General features: G+C 50.7%; 3 protein-coding genes across 4 annotated transcripts; all 3 read left to right on the top strand.

The window, feature by feature from the left end:
- The first annotated feature begins 415 nt into the window (after nt 1-415).
- riok2 (RIO kinase 2 (yeast)) lies at nt 416-6,117 on the top strand. The gene is made up of 10 exons (XM_030370807.1): nt 416-605; nt 1,208-1,346; nt 1,468-1,584; nt 1,835-2,010; nt 2,297-2,385; nt 2,674-2,865; nt 2,958-3,050; nt 3,523-4,047; nt 4,260-4,356; nt 5,691-6,117. The coding sequence occupies exons 1-10, from the start codon at nt 540-542 to the stop codon at nt 5,850-5,852; spliced, it is 1,656 nt and encodes a 551-aa protein (XP_030226667.1). The 5' UTR covers nt 416-539; the 3' UTR covers nt 5,853-6,117.
- A 1,130-nt stretch (nt 6,118-7,247) lies between these two features.
- Nucleotides 7,248-15,190, top strand: LOC115554173 (protein limb expression 1 homolog). Of its 2 annotated transcripts, none has more exons than XM_030370808.1 (6): nt 7,248-7,583; nt 9,645-9,835; nt 11,705-11,845; nt 12,485-12,580; nt 13,862-13,939; nt 14,617-15,190. In XM_030370808.1, exons 1-6 carry the CDS (start codon nt 7,481-7,483, stop codon nt 15,049-15,051), a joined length of 1,044 nt encoding a protein of 347 aa, XP_030226668.1. In that variant the 5' UTR covers nt 7,248-7,480; the 3' UTR covers nt 15,052-15,190. The 2 variants fall into 2 exon arrangements, with proteins under 2 accessions (XP_030226668.1, XP_030226669.1); XM_030370809.1 differs by having other exon boundaries at nt 7,473-7,594.
- Nucleotides 15,122-16,781, top strand: LOC115554560 (histone-lysine N-methyltransferase, H3 lysine-79 specific-like; the record flags this gene model as incomplete). The annotated part of the gene is made up of 1 exon (XM_030371344.1): nt 15,122-16,781. A coding segment is annotated over one exon (549 nt), but the record flags the coding sequence as incomplete, so codon positions are not given.
- Nucleotides 16,782-16,879: the final 98 nt, after the last annotated feature.

The following is a 16,879-nucleotide window of genomic DNA, read 5'->3' as shown; positions in this document are numbered from 1 at the left end:
TTAATCAGATTACATGCAATGCCTTCATCAGGGTAATATGAGAATGTACCACAAGGGGGCAGTGAAGGGCCGGTCACTAACCCTCCCCACGTTATGCCTCACATGATGACCTACTTTACATAACTAACTAACTAGCTACGTTAGTTAGCGAATATCCAGTAAATATCTTCTATTTCCAGTATTTTTTATGTTAAAATAAATTTTCAGCATTTGATATATTATAGTATATCCAATAACATAAAATAAAGATATGAGATTTTTCTTATTTGTCCTACTCACGATTTTTTTTATCTTCACTAGTTAAATAACCGTACTATGTGATACAAGTCGGAGTATATGGTCAATATGATATATAACACAACTAACTAATAAATAAACCAGCATGGGTCCTCTACGCCGGGAAACTGAACCGGATCCCACGTGGGGCGTCACTTCCTGTCCTTCAACCTCCGGCTGGAAAACGTGTGTTTATAAAAAATGTGGAGCTGCCTCCGAGTTAAAAACATCGTTTAATCTCCTCCGTGTTTGGTTCTTTAAACATGGGTAAACTAAACGTCGTGGTTCTCAGGTACCTGTCCCGGGATGACTTCCGGGTCCTGACCGCGGTGAGCATCTTTTCAATCAGCTGTTGTGTTCGTGTGTAGTAGTGTAGAGTCTGTAACTGTCCATCCCAGCCTACTATGTATACTACCAATACTACCGTATAATACAGTATATAATAACCTACTGATAATAACTGCTGAAAACACTACTAATACTATACACTACACTATACTATAATACACTACTGATACCATACACTACTAATACTATACACTATTAATGCTTTACACTATAAAATACACTACTGATACTATACACTACTAATACTAATACACCATCAACATGTTGCAGGACTATTGCTGTGTGTGTGTGTGTGTGTGTGTGTGTGTGTGTGTGTGTGTGTGTGTGTGTGTGTGTGTGTGTGTGTGTGTGTGTGTTGCATTTACAGCAATGGCTATATTTGTAGATTCAGTACATCAACTGATAATCATGTCTACCTCATGATACAAACTGATATTTGTTGCATTATTGTGTATAGAATGATTCTTAATGTAATGTCTTTGCTCTTTCAACGCCTGTCATTCGTGCTGTGATAGCCCAATTCCCTGTCCTGGTATTCCGATTACTGGGCCACACATCTAACGTCTGTGTTCTCTGTGAACAGGTGGAGATGGGAATGAAAAACCATGAAATCGTCCCGGTCAGTCTGCTGGCCTCCATCGCCAGCCTCAAGCACGGGGGCTGCAACAAGATCTTAAGAGAACTCGTGAAACACAAACTCCTGTCCTACGAACACACAAAGAGTAAGAGCGTCATTCTGGAACCCTTCTCCTTGAACGTCCTTTCACAAGAGAGGCTCAAGATGGACCAAATACGAAGAAGTACAACTGAAGATATTGAATATTTTGTTGTTGTGTTCCTCAGCTGTGCACGGTTACCGGCTGAACTACGGGGGCTACGACTACTTGGCGCTGAAGACCTTCTGTGCCAGAGAGGTGCTGCTCTCTGTGGGCAACCAGATGGGCGTCGGGAAGGAGTCGGGTACGTCTAGAGATGCCGAACAGAGAGTTACAGTTTCACAACGATCAAGGCAATCCAACGAGGGCCGTTCAAGGGATTACTTAGCCGATGATCACTACAAATCAAATGATATTTCTAGATATTCTCCAGTTCTCTATATGATACAACAATTACACAATTGTTATTACAATGTCACTACAATGTCATAGATACAGTTTGACAACATTGTGTAGGAGACCTGGAAATCACTTCCCCGTCCGTTCCCTCGTAGATATTTACATCGTCGCCAATCCTGAGGGGGAGCAGTACGCCATGAAGCTCCACAGACTGGGCAGAACGTCCTTCAGGAACATCAAGAACCAGAGGGATTACCACAAGAACAGGAAGAACATCTCCTGGCTCTACCTCTCCCGCCTCTCCGCCATGAAGGAGTACGCCTACATGAAGGTGAAGCACGGAGGAAACATCTCAATCACTCCTTTTAGTTCGCCTTCTCCCAATCCCATCCCGTCCCTTCTGAGATTATCACCTTATGTATTCTTAGCTCTCGAATGTGTCTCTATGATGTCTCTGTTACTTTTATTCCAATCTTATTTCTTGATTTTTTTTTTTGTGTTGGTTCCCGTGGTAAGCGCCCTGTGTTAATGTTTGCCCTTTATCAAAAAGGTGGATTTTAGGAGGCAGCAGACATGTCTGAATCTGTTAGCGTTAATAATCTGTGTCTCGTCCCCAGGTGTTGTATGAGCGAGGCTTCCCTGTCCCCAGACCAGTGGACTACAACAGACACGCTGTGGTGATGGAGCTCATCAACGGATATCCAATGTGTGTAAACGAACAGCCCTATATTTAAAACAACCCTTCTGTGCTTAAAGGGAAACTGGACCGGGTAGCATCTTATGTTAGATTAGAAGCAGCATAATAGTGTGGTACGTCCTAGTGCTGTGTATGGAGCTGGGACCAAATCTCAACTTAAATGAACAACATTTTAAAAACATAGGATAACCTGTAAATAAGGACCTCTATGGCCCTCAATGGCTGAAGTTTTGGGTTGCCAGGAAATGTAAATCGGGTTATTTACAGCCTTTCTCTTGATGTTTTGTCGTCCTCTAGGTGTCAGATCCGGGAGCTGCAGGATCCTCCCGGTCTCTACAGCGAGATCATGGAGCTCATCGTCAAGCTGGCCAATCACGGCCTCATCCACGGGGACTTCAACGAGTTCAACCTGATGTTGGACGACACCGACCATGTGACCATGATCGACTTCCCCCAGATGGTTTCCACGTCCCACTTCAACGCAGAGTGGTCCGTCCCGCCCTCATGACATCATTCATGTTCGCCCTATCGGGAGAGTGCGTGTGACCTCATGCCTCTCTCTTTGACGTTTTGGTTTGCAGGTACTTCGACCGAGATGTCAAGTGCATCCGAGATTACTTCGCAAAACGTTACCACTATGAGAGTGAGCTGTACCCGACCTTCAAAGACATCAGGTGACCAACTGACTGTAGCATGTGTTGTCTCTGCCTGTAAACCAGTCTCTCGCTCTCTGTAAATCAGTGGCTCTCTCTGTAAACCAGTGCCTCTCTCTCTGTAAACCAGTGTCTCTGTCTGTAAACCAGTGTCTCTCGCTGTAAACCAGTGTCTCTCTGCCTGTAAACCAGTCTCTCGCTCTCTGTAAATCAGTGGCTCTCTCTGTAAACCAGTGCCTCTCTCTCTGTAAACCAGTGTCTCTGTCTGTAAACCAGTGCCTCTGTCTCTAAACCAGTGTCTCTGTCTGTAAACCAGTGCCTCCGTCTGTAAACCAGTGCCTCCGTCTGTAAACCAGTGCCTCCGTCTGTAAACCAGTGCCTCCGTCTGTAAACCAGTGCCTCCGTCTCTAAACCAGTGCCTCTGTCTCTAAACCAGTGGTTAACCAATGGGAACACCACTAACCCATCAGTGGTATTGTTCTGTGCTCTACAGGCGGTCCTGCTGCCTGGACGTGGAGATCTCAGCCAGCGGCTTCACCAAAGAGATGGAGAGGGACGGAGAGCTGCTGCACCCCGCCGGCCCCGAGAGCGAGGAGGAGGACGACGAAGACGACGATGAGGAGGAGGAGGAGGAAGGGGACTCAGAGAATGGAGAGGTGCAAGGCGTCGACATGGAGGAATACAAACACGTGATGCTGGAACTGGACGGGCTGAAACTCGGAGAGACACAGACGGACTCACGGGACGCAGAAGAGAAGGAGGGTGAGACCAGAGAAGAAGAGAAGGAGGCGGAACTGGTGACGGAGAAGAAGGCAGAGCAGGAAGTGGAACTGAAGGCAGAACTGAAGGCGGAACTGGCGGTCTGCAGCGCTGAAGAGGGAGAGGCGAAGGAGGGGAGAGAAGAGGCTGGTGAGCATGATGGAGGAGGAGGAGGAGGAGGAGGAGAAGGAGAAGAGGAGGACCAGTGTCCAGAGCTGCTGGGCCTCTCGGCCGCCAACAGAGAGTTCAAACCGTTCAGGTAACCGGTTGAAAACCCTCAATCTGCGTAACGTTCTGATTGACCTTAATAATGCAAATTGATAAATTATTAAATGGTGTGTGTGCCCAGTCAATACCCTGAGGTCACCCACACGGACCTTCTTGTATTTGGTGCTCGGGGACCGTGTTCTCCATCTACAGTAATGGTCGGTGTTGCGTCTGAATGCTGACCCGTGTGTCTCCCTCCTGCAGGGACGCAGACAGCCTGCTGCACCTGAACGAGCACCGCAGGAGAACGGACAGCGAGGGCACCGTGGGCAGCGTGGGCAGCTGCTCCACCATACCGCCCGTGAGTCGCCACGCACACGCCGACGACACGCACAACCACACAACACGCTGACACGCACACGCTGACACGCACAACCACACAACACGCTGACACGCACACGCTGACACGCACATCCACACAACACGTCTGGGGTGTGTGTGTGTCCGACTAGAGTTAGTAGCATCAACCTAGATCCGCTAAAAAAGGCCATCCATGACCCTTAGAGATAGTTACCATAGGAACCATCAACGGTGTGATGGTTCTGTAACACTGTGTAATGGTTCAGGACCTGATGATCTGTAACACTGTGTAATGGTTCAGTATAAAGGTGTAGGTGGTGATGGTTCCTGTAACACTGTATAAAGGTGGAGGTGTGTAACACTGTATAAAGGTGGAGGTGTGTAACACTGCATAAAGGTGGAGGTGTGTAACACTGCATAAAGGTGGAGGTGTGTAACACTGTATAAAGGTGGAGGGGTGTAACACTGTATAAAGGTGGAGGTGTGTAACACTGTATAAAGGTGGAGGTGTGTAACACTGCATAAAGGTGGAGGTGTGTAACACTGCATAAAGGTGGAGGTGTGTAACACTGCATAAAGGTGGAGGTGTGTAACACTGTATAAAGGTGGAGGTGTGTAACACTGTATAAAGGTGGAGGTGTGTAACACTGTATAAAGGTGGAGGTGTGTAACACTGCATAAAGGTGGAGGTGTGTAACACTGTATAAAGGTGGAGGTGTGTAACACTGTATAAAGGTGGAGGTGTGTAACACTGTATAAAGGTGGAGGTGTGTAACACTGTATAAAGGTGGAGGTGTGTAACACTGCATAAAGGTGGAGGTGTGTAACACTGTATAAAGGTGGAGGTGTGTAACACTGTATAAAGGTGGAGGGGTTTAACACTGTATAAAGGTGGAGAGGTGTAACACTGTATAAAGGTGGAGGTGTGTAACACTGTATAAAGGTGGAGGTGTGTAACACTGCATAAAGGTGGAGGTGTGTAACACTGCATAAAGGTGGAGGTGTGTAACACTGCATAAAGGTGGAGGTGTGTAACACTGTATAAAGGTGGAGGTGTGTAACACTGCATAAAGGTGGAGGGGTGTAACACTGCATAAAGGTGGAGGGGTGTAACACTGTATAAAGGTGGAGGGGTGTAACACTGTATAAAGGTGGAGGTGTGTAACACTGTATAAAGGTGGAGGTGTGTAACACTGCATAAAGGTGGAGGTGTGTAACACTGTATAAAGGTGGAGGTGTGTAACACTGTATAAAGGTGGAGGTGTGTAACACTGTATAAAGGTGGAGGGGTGTAACACTGTATAAAGGTGGTGCGTCTTGCGTCCTCTCTTGCAGGAGGTGGTGCGTCAGAAGGTGCGCAGGCAGCTGGGGAAGCAGCAGAAGTCGGCTCAGAGGAGGCGCCTGCAGAGGGGCGAGTCCAGCCTGCAGACAAAGGCCCGGAGGGAGACCGACAGCGTCATCAAGTCCAGCCTGGAGTGCGACTCCTTCTGGGGCTGAGGGGGTGGGGGCGGCCCTCAGGGGTGGGGGGGGGGACTGCGAGGACTGTGTCGTTGGGGTTCCGCTCCTGCTCGCTGGGGTGAGTCGGTATAAAGGTCGATCATTCAGCCGCGCCGGCCGGGCAGAACCCACCAGGGACGGTGGGGAGCGGTGTGACATCTTATTAAAGACATGCGGAGGGGTTGTAAATAACTACCATTTATACAAATGTGGCCGCATGACAATAAATTGTGGTTTTAAATAAATAAAAATGTGTTACACTAAACGAAAGACTGTTCCTGTTGCGTGGCAAACATCTGACCTGGTTCTCCAGGGGGGGGACTCGTTCCCCGACGTGCATGCCAAGGTCAGCCCCTAGGAAACCTTTCATCTCAGCGAGACGCCGCCGGCACAAAGCTCCCCAACAATCGGACAAGCGTCTGAAAGGGAGGGCACCGCCACACCGCAACGCTGCCACCTTTGCGACCAATCAACTCGCAGAAAGATTGACACGCCGACGCCATCGGCCCCAGAACGGGGCCCAAAGATATGCTGATTCCCTCCGGAGCGCGTCGGCGCACACACTGCGTCGCTCGGGACCGAGCCCGGGAGCTTAGGAACCAGCGCTCCTCTCTCACTGTGGTTCATTAACGTGTAAGAGGCTTTGAGAAGCGGCTGATTCAGAGCGGAACAATGACCATTCATACCTAGGGGCTGAATTGAGCTGCACCGCGGCCGGCCTCGCCGAGCAAAGGCGAGTGTGTGAACAGTCAACACCAGGCCCTGCTCCCTGCCCCCCCCCCCGGCTCCTCCCCCTCTGTCCCAGACCCCTATAGGAGGAGGAGCAGCAGTGGTCGTTGGAGGTATATTAACTAACGGTATGTCCGCTGGTGAACTGTTTATCATCAAGTAGCTTCATCATCCTGGGGTTAATGTGTTCCATGCTGAGGGTTCGTCAGGGCGGCGATGCCCGTTTAGCTGTGACTCGGCTCCGGGATTAGCCAGCTGCACACTGCAAAGGACGGGGGGGGGGGGGGGGGGGGGGCCTGCATTCCAGTGGAAGACCTCAGAGTGTGTGTGTGTGTGTGTGTGTGTGTGTGTGGGAGAGTGCAAGCGAAAGACAAACGGGCGTTTGCCAGTGTGTATGTATGTGTAGAATGAGGGAGGGGGCCCTCGGAGCTAATTGGTAGAATGGGGGACAAAGGTGGTCCGCATCGCAGGAGAAGCCCCCGGGGAGACGTTCACACAGGAGAGGGGGGAGGCAGGGGGGGAGAGGGGCTGACCAGGGAGAAGTTCACACAGAGAGGGGAGAGGGGGAGGAAGGGGAGAGAGTGGCCGTTCAGGGAGACGTTCACAGAGCAGTGGGGAGAGAGGGGAGAGGGGGGAGGGTGGGGGGAGAGAGGGGAGAGGGGGGGGAGGGAGGGGAGGGAGGGGAGGGGGTGGGATACAAGTTGAGGGCGAGCATCGCGGAGTCCAGAGGATTCGAGACCAGCCCCTCCACCGCAGCAGTCCACCCCGGTCGGTAGGCGATGAGAGCTGCCCTCGCTCACCCTGCTGTGGACGCACGACAGAGAGGAGAGGAGACGAGGTGAGGAGACGAGGTGAGGAGAGGGGACTGAGCCGGTCGGGACGCGGCCGTGAGAGCAGACATGAGGAGGGCCGGAGCAGCGAGGGTGAGCTCAGAGGAGACGCAGGAGAACATCATGATGTCCCACCTGCTGAAGAGCGAGAGCGGCAACTCCCCTCAAGACCGTGAGTAGGCCGTGAGTACGCCGTGAGTACACTGTGAGTACGCCGTGACGGCCAGAGAGGCTGCTCACGACCCAGTGGAGGAGAGATGGCAACAATAACAGAGAGGGAGGCCCATCGAGCACCCGATCAAGCACTGTGTTGTTTCACTTTGTTATTACATCCAGGGCCGTCGGAGTTGGGGTGTGAGGTGGACAGGCTTGAGGGGGCCCATGGGAAGTTTCGAATTATTATTTTATAAAAATTAAAGTATTTATTGACTGTTGACTAAGTGTCATGTCATTCGGGGCCATCAGGACTTCTTGTATAGGGCCCAGAATTTGGTGCTACGCCCCTGATTACATCATACCTTATGATGAGAAACCACCTTAAAATATGGTTTCTCATTTTTCCTATAAAGAAATATTGAAGCGATAAATGTAAGACAATGCTTGGATTGATTTGTGTAGTTCTTTGGATGAGCCTCATGCGTATGCTTATATCAAGGTTGTGGTTTGGGTGAGCTTGTTCTCAGGTTGAATGTGTCTCACGGTCAAATTGCTCAAAGACTCGGGAAACGCTGACCTAAGCACTGGTGATGGTGTCTCCCCTCTGGACTAACCTCTGTTCAAACAAACCCTCCGGAGAACGTTGTTCCACTGAAACTTTATCGCCCCACACACACTGAACAACATTAACACTAATTCCCATAAACACAGGAACAAAGGCATGACTGCAGATCATGTGTCATAATGAAAATAGTTTCACTTCTTATGTTGTTACTATTGTAGTGTATTGTATTGTAGCACTTAATAGTAGTGTATTGTATTGTATTGTATTGTATTGTAGCACTTAACTGTGTAGCAACTGCAGCAGCTGCTATCATGTCTGTAATACGGGGAATTGATTAACCTAGCGATTGTTGTACTTGCACTTGGTTCTATGAACATCCTTTCTGTACCGACAGCGATATATTGATGCACTTCTTATGACAAATGTACTTATTGCAAGTCGCTTTGGATAAAAGCGTCTGCTAAATGCCCTAAATGTAAATGTAAATGTTACTGTTTGAATTTAGTGCAGGAGACTTAGCAGTGAGGCTGAGAATATTACATGGAAAATAATGTTCATTACAAAATATTGTTAATATCTAAACAATACATATTCTGGAAATAAAAATCCTGATAGATTTGATCTCCCATTACACTAGACTGTCACTCTCAACGTTGAAGTTTTTCTCAGTACTATTTTTAAGTTCCAGGACGTACAACATACAACAAGTGTGTAAGGGGGGGGGGGGGGGGGGGGGGGTGAGCTCTGAGGTGAGCTCTGAACAGGTTAGTCTTGAGTCTTTTGCGGAAGCTTGTGAGCGACTCTGCGGTCCTGACGTCGGCAGGGAGCTCGTTCCACCACTGCGCTGCCAAACTGCAAACAATCCCAAACATCCCATTGGTCCTCACTCTAAGCTCCGCCCCTCCAGTGAACGTGGTGGCCATGCCTCCCATTGGTCCTCACTCTAAGCTCCGCCCCTCCAGTGAACGTGGTGGCCATGCCTCCCATTGGTCCTCACTCTAAGCTCCGCCCCTCCAGTGAACGTGGTGGCCATGCCTCCAATTGGTCCTCACTCTAAGCTCCGCCCCTCCAGTGAACGTGGTGGCCATGCCTCCCATTGGTCCTCACTCTAAGCTCCGCCCCTCCAGTGAACGTGGTGGCCATGCCTCCCATTGGTCCTCACTCTAAGCTCCGCCCCTCCAGTGAAAGTGGTGGCCATGCCTCCCATTGGTCCTCACTCTAAGCTCCGCCCCTCCAGTGAACGTGGTGGCCATGCCTCCCATTGGTCCTCACTCTAAGCTCCGCCCCTCCAGTGAACGTGGTGGCCTTGCCTCCCATTGGTCCTCACTCTAAGCTCCGCCCCTCCAGTGAACGTGGTGGCCATGCCTCCCATTGGTCCTCACTCTAAGCTCCGCCCCTCCAGTGAACGTGGTGGCCATGCCTCCCATTGGTCCTCACTCTAAGCTCCGCCCCTCCAGTGAACGTGGTGGCCATGCCTCCCATTGGTCCTCACTCTAAGCTCCGCCCCTCCAGTGAACGTGGTGGCCATGCTGCACCACTTCTGGCAGAAGAAGCAGAGCGTCCTGCTGACGGAGGGGGGGGCGGAGGACCCCCGGGCGGGGCAGGGCCCCCTGCTGCTGCTGTACGAGTCGGCCCCCACGCCCGGCCCGCCCTACGTCTGCTACGTCACCCTGCCGGGCGGGAGCTGCTTCGGGAACTACAGGGTGCGTTCACTGACACCACCCAACGCCTGTTTTCATCCTCTCCCTCTCTCTCCTCCTCCCCTCCCTCCCCTCTCCATCTCCTTCTCCCCTCCACCTCTCTCTCTCTCTCTCTCTCTCTCTCTCTCTCTCTCTCTCTCTCTCTCTCTCTCTCTCTCTCTCTCTCTCTCTCTCTCTCTCTCTCTCTCTCTCTCTCTCTCTCTCTCTCTCTCTCTCTCTCTCTCTCTCTCTCTCTCTCTCTCCTCCACTCTCTCTCCTCTCAAGGTTCAAGGTTCAAGGTTCAACTTTATTGTCCCCGTGGGGAAATTTGTCTTGGGCACAATGCATCATTGCTTTCTTAACATACACAAGAGTACAACAGAACAAAAACACAACCACAGACACAAACACAATCAGACAACCAACATGTCAACATCGAGAACATGGGGCTTGATAGACTTAAACTGCACCTTGCTGTATTACATAGAAATCGACAGTATGGGTATCTAGTGCAAGTGTTTATTGCACTAGAACTTATGGATAGAGTGCTATGTGCTAGAGTGCTTAGTTCTAAAGTGCTATGTGCTAAAGTGCTATGTGCTAAAGTACTATGTGCTAAAGTGCTAACCTATTTATTGCACATCATTCTATTGCACATTGTTCATCAGCTTAATGGAGGCTGGGACAAATGATAATTTAAGGCGGTTGGATTTGCATAGCGGCACACGGAGTCTTCTCCCTGATGGCAGGGTTTCATATTCAGGGAAGAGTGGGTGTTGGGGGAGTTGGAAATAATTTTCTTTGCTTTTTTCCTAACTGCCTGCTCATATATGCTCTGTATAGGCTCACATTCTCCCTTTTCCACCTCTCTCTCTCTCTCTCTCTCTCTCTCTCTCTCTCTCTCTCTCTCTCTCTCTCTCTCTCTCTCTCTCTCTCTCCTCCACCTCCCTCTCAACACCACCACATTGGTCATGTCGGAGCAGGAGGGGGAAGCCCTCCATGCGTTGTGGTTCAACTGCTTGTGTTGGTGTGAAAGTGTGCAGAGGACACATACACACTGACCCATGTACACACACACACACACACACACACACACACACACACACACATAGACACATGCAGTCACACAAACCATATACCACACATTCACGCACATACCCCAATCACACACACATATTCACGCATGCACACATACACACACACACACACATACACGTATCAATACACACACACAGACAAACACACACACACACACACACACAATCACACACACACACGCACACAGATACATAGCCCGATCCCATATGAAGTCACACACATCAAAGGTTGGGCTGTTTTCTAAAGCCTCATCCTAACCCAGGCTACCACAGTTCAGGGCAGATTATTATTGGTTCACTACGGCTCTGATCTCCTGAGCTAATCTGGTTCCTAATTGAACTGATCCCATGATCACCACTTGTGAACTTGCAGAAGTGTGCAGTGTAATGTTACGAATACATCTCCTGAACCTTGTTACATCCAACCTGGAAACCTGCTTCTTTCTCCCTGGCGTTTCAATCAAACAGACCATCTGCCTTTCTCTTCTATCTACTCTTCTCATTGTTTAACGTTGTCTCTCATATATTATTCCATCATTATTTTAATGCTGTGCAGCACTTTGGTCAACCCTTGTTGTTAGAATGTTCTGTGTAAATACTTCTACGTTTCATCCTCTCCTCCTTCCTCCTCCTCCTCCTCCTCCTCCTCTCTCTCTCTCTCTCTCTCTCTCTCTCTCTCTCTCTCTCTCTCTCTCTCTCTCTCTCTCTCTCTCTCTCTCTCTCTCTCTCTCTGTCTCTGTCTCTGTCTCTGTCTCTCTCTCTCTCCTCCCCCCCTCCTCCCCCCTCCTCCCCCCAGGTGTGTGAGACCCAGGCGGAGGCCCGTCGGGACGCGGCCCGGGTGGCGCTGATGAACTCCCTGATGAACGAGCTGCCGTCGCGCCAGATCAGCCCCCCCTTCATCTCCCAGAGCCTGAGGCAGGCGGCGGCCGACAGCGCCGTGAGCCCCCCCACGCCACACGCACGCACGCACACACACGCACAGACACAGGCACGCACATACGCACGCACACACGCACTCACACACGCACACACCCAAGCACGCACGCACAGACGCACGCACTCACAAACGCACGCACCCAAGCATGCACGCACACACGCATGCACACACGCATGTATGCACGCACTCGCTCGCTCACTCACTCACTCACTCACTCACTCACGCACACACGCACACACGCACTCACTCACTCACTCACTCACTCACTCACTCACGCACGCACGCACGCACGCACGCACGCACGCACGCATGCTCTCACTCATTCATTCACTCACTCACACACGCACACACATGAGTCCAGGGGGATTCAATAGTAAGATTCTTGTAAGCAAAGAGAGGGGGACGGCTGGCCAGCATATTGTTTTTCTAGAATTCATCAGTAATAGGATGTGATTTTATTAATTATCATCATTATCGACATCATTGTAACGCAGCAATTTACCACAGATATGTCCAGGTTATTTTAAGCTACGAGCTAGTTGAAGTTGTACTAATCTTGGGCTATATCGATGAGGTTACATCTTGTTTCTACTCTGTGATTTCCGAGGTCATCTCACGCTAAGTGTGCCCCTCTCTCAGGTCTCTTTGGAGGACGCGTGTGACCCAGGCACCAGCATCGGCACCTACAGCCTGCTGCTCCACTCCTGCACGGGGCGCACCATGCTGGAGTTCCAGGTAGAGATCCTCAGCGCAGCCGCTCGCCTCCACCTCGGCCCTGCTCACGTCGCCCGCCGTCATGTGGAACTCTGGTAGCACTCCAAGGAGACCCAGACCTTGTGACCAGTCACACGGCTGAGTCAACGTGTTTGAGTTAATAATCGAGTTAATAATTGGGGACAACGTGGGTTGTATATTGTAAATAAGGCGTTAAATGGAGTGTGACGGACAACATGACTGAATGAATCGTCCAAGGAGCTCACGAACCACTTCAGTGCCACGTGGTTTCACTCTCCTGGCCTCTCAGTATATTTAATGTCTCTCTTCCTCTATTTGTTGAATCTGAGTGCGAGTGCCTCCATGTTTAACTTTAGAGGAGGCACCTCTGATGGAGTCAGGGGCGTGGAGAACTTCCTGCCTCACAGGGGAACACAAACACATCTGCTCGCCGTGTGTATTAACCTTGCCGTGTGTATTGACCTGAGGAAGCAGCTTAATTATCACCGCTGTACCCTAAAGCAAGACGGGCCAAGATAAACACTGTTAGACATCACTAGAGGTGCATTCAAATCCTGTCATTACACCCACATGTGCACTCACGAGTGTGCGGACCGAAAAAACACATACACACACACACACACACACACACACACACACACACACACACACAAACACACACACACACACACACACACACACACACACACACACGTTAGACATGATTTGAGGATTTAGAAAATGAATGGACAGGTAAATATGACAAACATAATAGCAGGGACAGTTAATCCAGAAATTATAGTTGTTTAAACCTTAATATCATGCTCGACAGTGTTATGGCCAGCACTTGGGACAGCTAAGCCTACAAGGTGTGTGAATATTTAGAATATCTTTTCAAACTAATCAAGCACAAGTCTTGGCTGTGAGTTAATACTTAATCTTTGTCAGGGCTAAAGTAACATAGTTTACACAGTTTACAATCCAAATCTTTACTCTAAAGAAACCCCTTCCTTTGTACTCTCAACCTCTCTCCTCCTCTCTCTTTCTCCCCCTCTCTCTCTCGCTCTCCCTCCCTTTCTCTCTCTCTTTCTCCCCCTTTCTCTCTCTCTCTCTCTCTCTCTCTCCCCCCTCCCTCCCTCCCCCCTCCCTCTCTCTCCCCCCTCCCCCCCTCCCTCCCCCTCCCTCCCTCCCTCCCTCCCCCCTCCCTCCCTCCCCCCCTCCCCCCCTCCCTCCCTCTCTCCCTCCCCCCTCCCTCCCCCCTCCCTCTCTCCCCCCCTCCTCCCCCCACCTCTCCCTGTATAGGAGATGATGACAGTGTTCCAGCTGTTGCACTGGAACGGGACCCTGAAGTCCCTGAAGGACCAACAGTGCTCCCGCCGGGTACGTCCTCCGCCCCCCTCGGCCCCCCGGGTCCCATAAGGCCGGGGTTAACTTCCACACTTGTATGGAATAAACGTTTAAATAAAGTCAATAAGACTACTCTTTTCGTTCTGTATTTGAATATGGAATCATAGGGGTTGTTTCTGCTTCCTCTCTCAGAGTGTGATTTGTTCATGTTTTTGTAAACAGCGCAAAATAATAACGTTTTCCGTTCTGCATTTGAACATTGAACCAATCATTACTCAAAATGAACCCCCTGCTTTTCCACTCTCACCCTCTATCCCTCTCCCTCTCTCACTCCTCTTTCTCTTTCTCCCTCCCTCCCTCCCTCCCCTCCCTCTCTCCTCCCTCCCTCCCTCTCTCTCTCCCCTCTCTCGCTCCTCACTCTCTTTCTCTCTCTCTCTCTCTTTGACTCCCTCACCCTCTCTCTCTATCACTGACTCTCTCTCTCTCTCTCTCTCTCTCTCTCTCTCTCTCTCTCTCTCTCTCTCTCTCTCTCTCTCTCTCTCTCTCTCCTCCCTCTCTCTCTCTCTCTCTCTCTCTCTCTCTCTCTCTCTCTCTCTCTCCCTCTCTCTCTCTCCCTCCCTCCCTCCCTCCCTCTCCCTCCCTCCCTCTCTTTCCCCTCCCCCTCCCTCCCTCCCTCTCCCTCCCCCCCTCCCTCTCCCTCCCTCCCTCAGAGTGTGATCTCGTACTTCTCCGAGCGGGGCCTGGACGAGTCCCTCCGCAGCAGCATGGCGCTGGACTGGCTGGAGCGGGAGCGCCGGGCGGCCGGGCGGCTGGCGGAGCAGCTCGCCGTGGCCCAGCGGGAGCTGGTGCTAGCGCGCCGCCGCGGCGTCGAGCTGCGCTTCTACAAGGAGAAGACGGAGATCCTCAGCCTGGCACTGAGCCAGGCCTACACCCACCACCCGCACCACCCTCACCACCACCCTCAGCACCACCAGGACCACCAGCAATACCCGGACCACCCGGACCCGTACGCGCCATCCCCCGGACACGAGAGCGCCGGCTACGCCCGTGAGGAGGAGCTCCACCTCCGTCCGCCCCCCATATACGAGACGGTGACCCTGCCCTGGACCACGCCCCCCGGGAGCCCCTCCCCCAGCCTCCGCTAAAACACCTGACCGCTGACCTTTGACCTTTAACCTTTGACTCGGGCCCCAGGGTGAACTGTGACACGCCCCGAGACACGCCCCGAGACACGCCCCGAGACACGCCCCCCAGACACGCCCTGAGACACGCCCCGAGACACGCCCCGAGACACGCCCCGAGACACGCCCCGAGACACGCCCCGAGACACGCCCCGAGACACGCCCCCGAGACACACCCCGAGACACGCCCCGAGACACGCCCCCGAGACACGCACCGAGACACACTGAGAGGAAGCAGACTGAGAGGAAGCAGACTGAGAGAAAGCAGAATGAGAGAAAGCAGACTGAGAGGAAGCAGACTGAGAGGAAGGAGACTGAGAGGAAGCAGACTGAGAGGAAGCAGACTGAGAGGAAGCAGACTGAGAGGAAGCAGACCGAGAGGAAGCAGACCGAGAGGAAGGAGACTGAGAGGAAGCAGACTGAGAGGAAGCAGACTGAGAGGAAGCAGACTGAGAGGAAGCAGCCTGAGAGGAAGCAGACTGAGAGGAAGCAGACCGAGAGGAAGGAGACTGAGGAAGCAGGAAGCAGACTGAGAGGAAGCAGACCGAGAGGAAGGAGACTGAGGAAGCAGGAAGCAGACTGAGAGGAAGCAGACCGAGAAGAAGCAGGCTGAGAGGAAGCAGGCTGAGAGGAAGCAGACTGAGAGGAAGCAGACTGAGAGGAAGGAGACTGAGGAAGCAGACAGAGAGGAAGGAGACTGAGGAAGCAGACCGAGAGGAAGGAGACTGAGGAAGCAGGAAGCAGGCTGAGAGGAAGCAGACTGAGAGGAAGCAGACCGAGAGGAAGCAGACTGAGAGGAAGCAGACTGAGAGGAAGGAGACTGAGGAAGCAGGAAGCAGACTGAGAGGAAGCAGACCAAGAGGAAGCAGGCTGAGAGGAAGCAGGCTAAGGGGAAGCAGCCTGAGAGGAAGCAGACTGAGAGGAAGGAGACTGAGGAAGCAGACCGAGAGGAAGGAGACTGAGGAAGCAGGAAGCAGACTGAGAGGAAGCAGACCGAGAGGAAGCAGGCTGAGAGGAAGCAGACTGAGAAGAAGCAGGAAGCAGACTGAGAGGAAGCAGACGTAGATGAACGAGTTCTGAGTTATGCAATAGAGAACTGCATACAATGTGAAGTATTAAATAAGATCAAATACATTTTGAGTGGCTGTCATGTGGGTACCGTGGGATCTTATGTGGACATTTTAATACCACCACTCGTGCAGATCAGGTGGTGATGAACTATTTGTGGTGCAGGTGGTCTAGTTTGCTAAATCTGTTCCTGCAGAATGGCACCATTGTTGCTATTGTTCGCATAACAATGGTACCAGTGTTTATTTTATCTTATTCATCTAAATTAAACATTGGCTTACTGATTCAACATCACATGACCAGCTTTGATAACACAATAAGTCCGGCCTTATGACCCACATCAGATAAACCTCAGTGGGATGCTTCTGCCTTCATAGTTTTCCTTTTGAAAGACACATGGTTTGAGACGATGGATGAGTTTATAAAGGGAAATATAAATATGATGAAAGTTTGTTGAAGTGTCTGAGCCTTTATCTTGGTCAAAACAACGTTAACAATTATATTATTGCGCAGTTTTATTTGAATATTATTTTGTATGCAACATTAAGTTATGTTACTAATGTCTTTTATACACAAATATATATTTTTCTTAGTTTATTAAAATGTATTGGAATGCTGGTCTTTACTATTTGGTTCTCATTGCTGTATTTCGATCGTTGAGTAACAAACAGTCATAGTTATATGACTGTTTATTACATCTATTCATAAAGACTTATTTTACAAT

This window comes from Gadus morhua, chromosome 11 (genome assembly GCF_902167405.1).
Source record: "Gadus morhua chromosome 11, gadMor3.0, whole genome shotgun sequence".
Classification (NCBI taxonomy): Eukaryota; Metazoa; Chordata; class Actinopteri; order Gadiformes; family Gadidae; genus Gadus; species Gadus morhua.
Note: the sequence above shows the minus strand (reverse complement) of the source record. Positions and strands in the feature narration are given on the sequence as shown.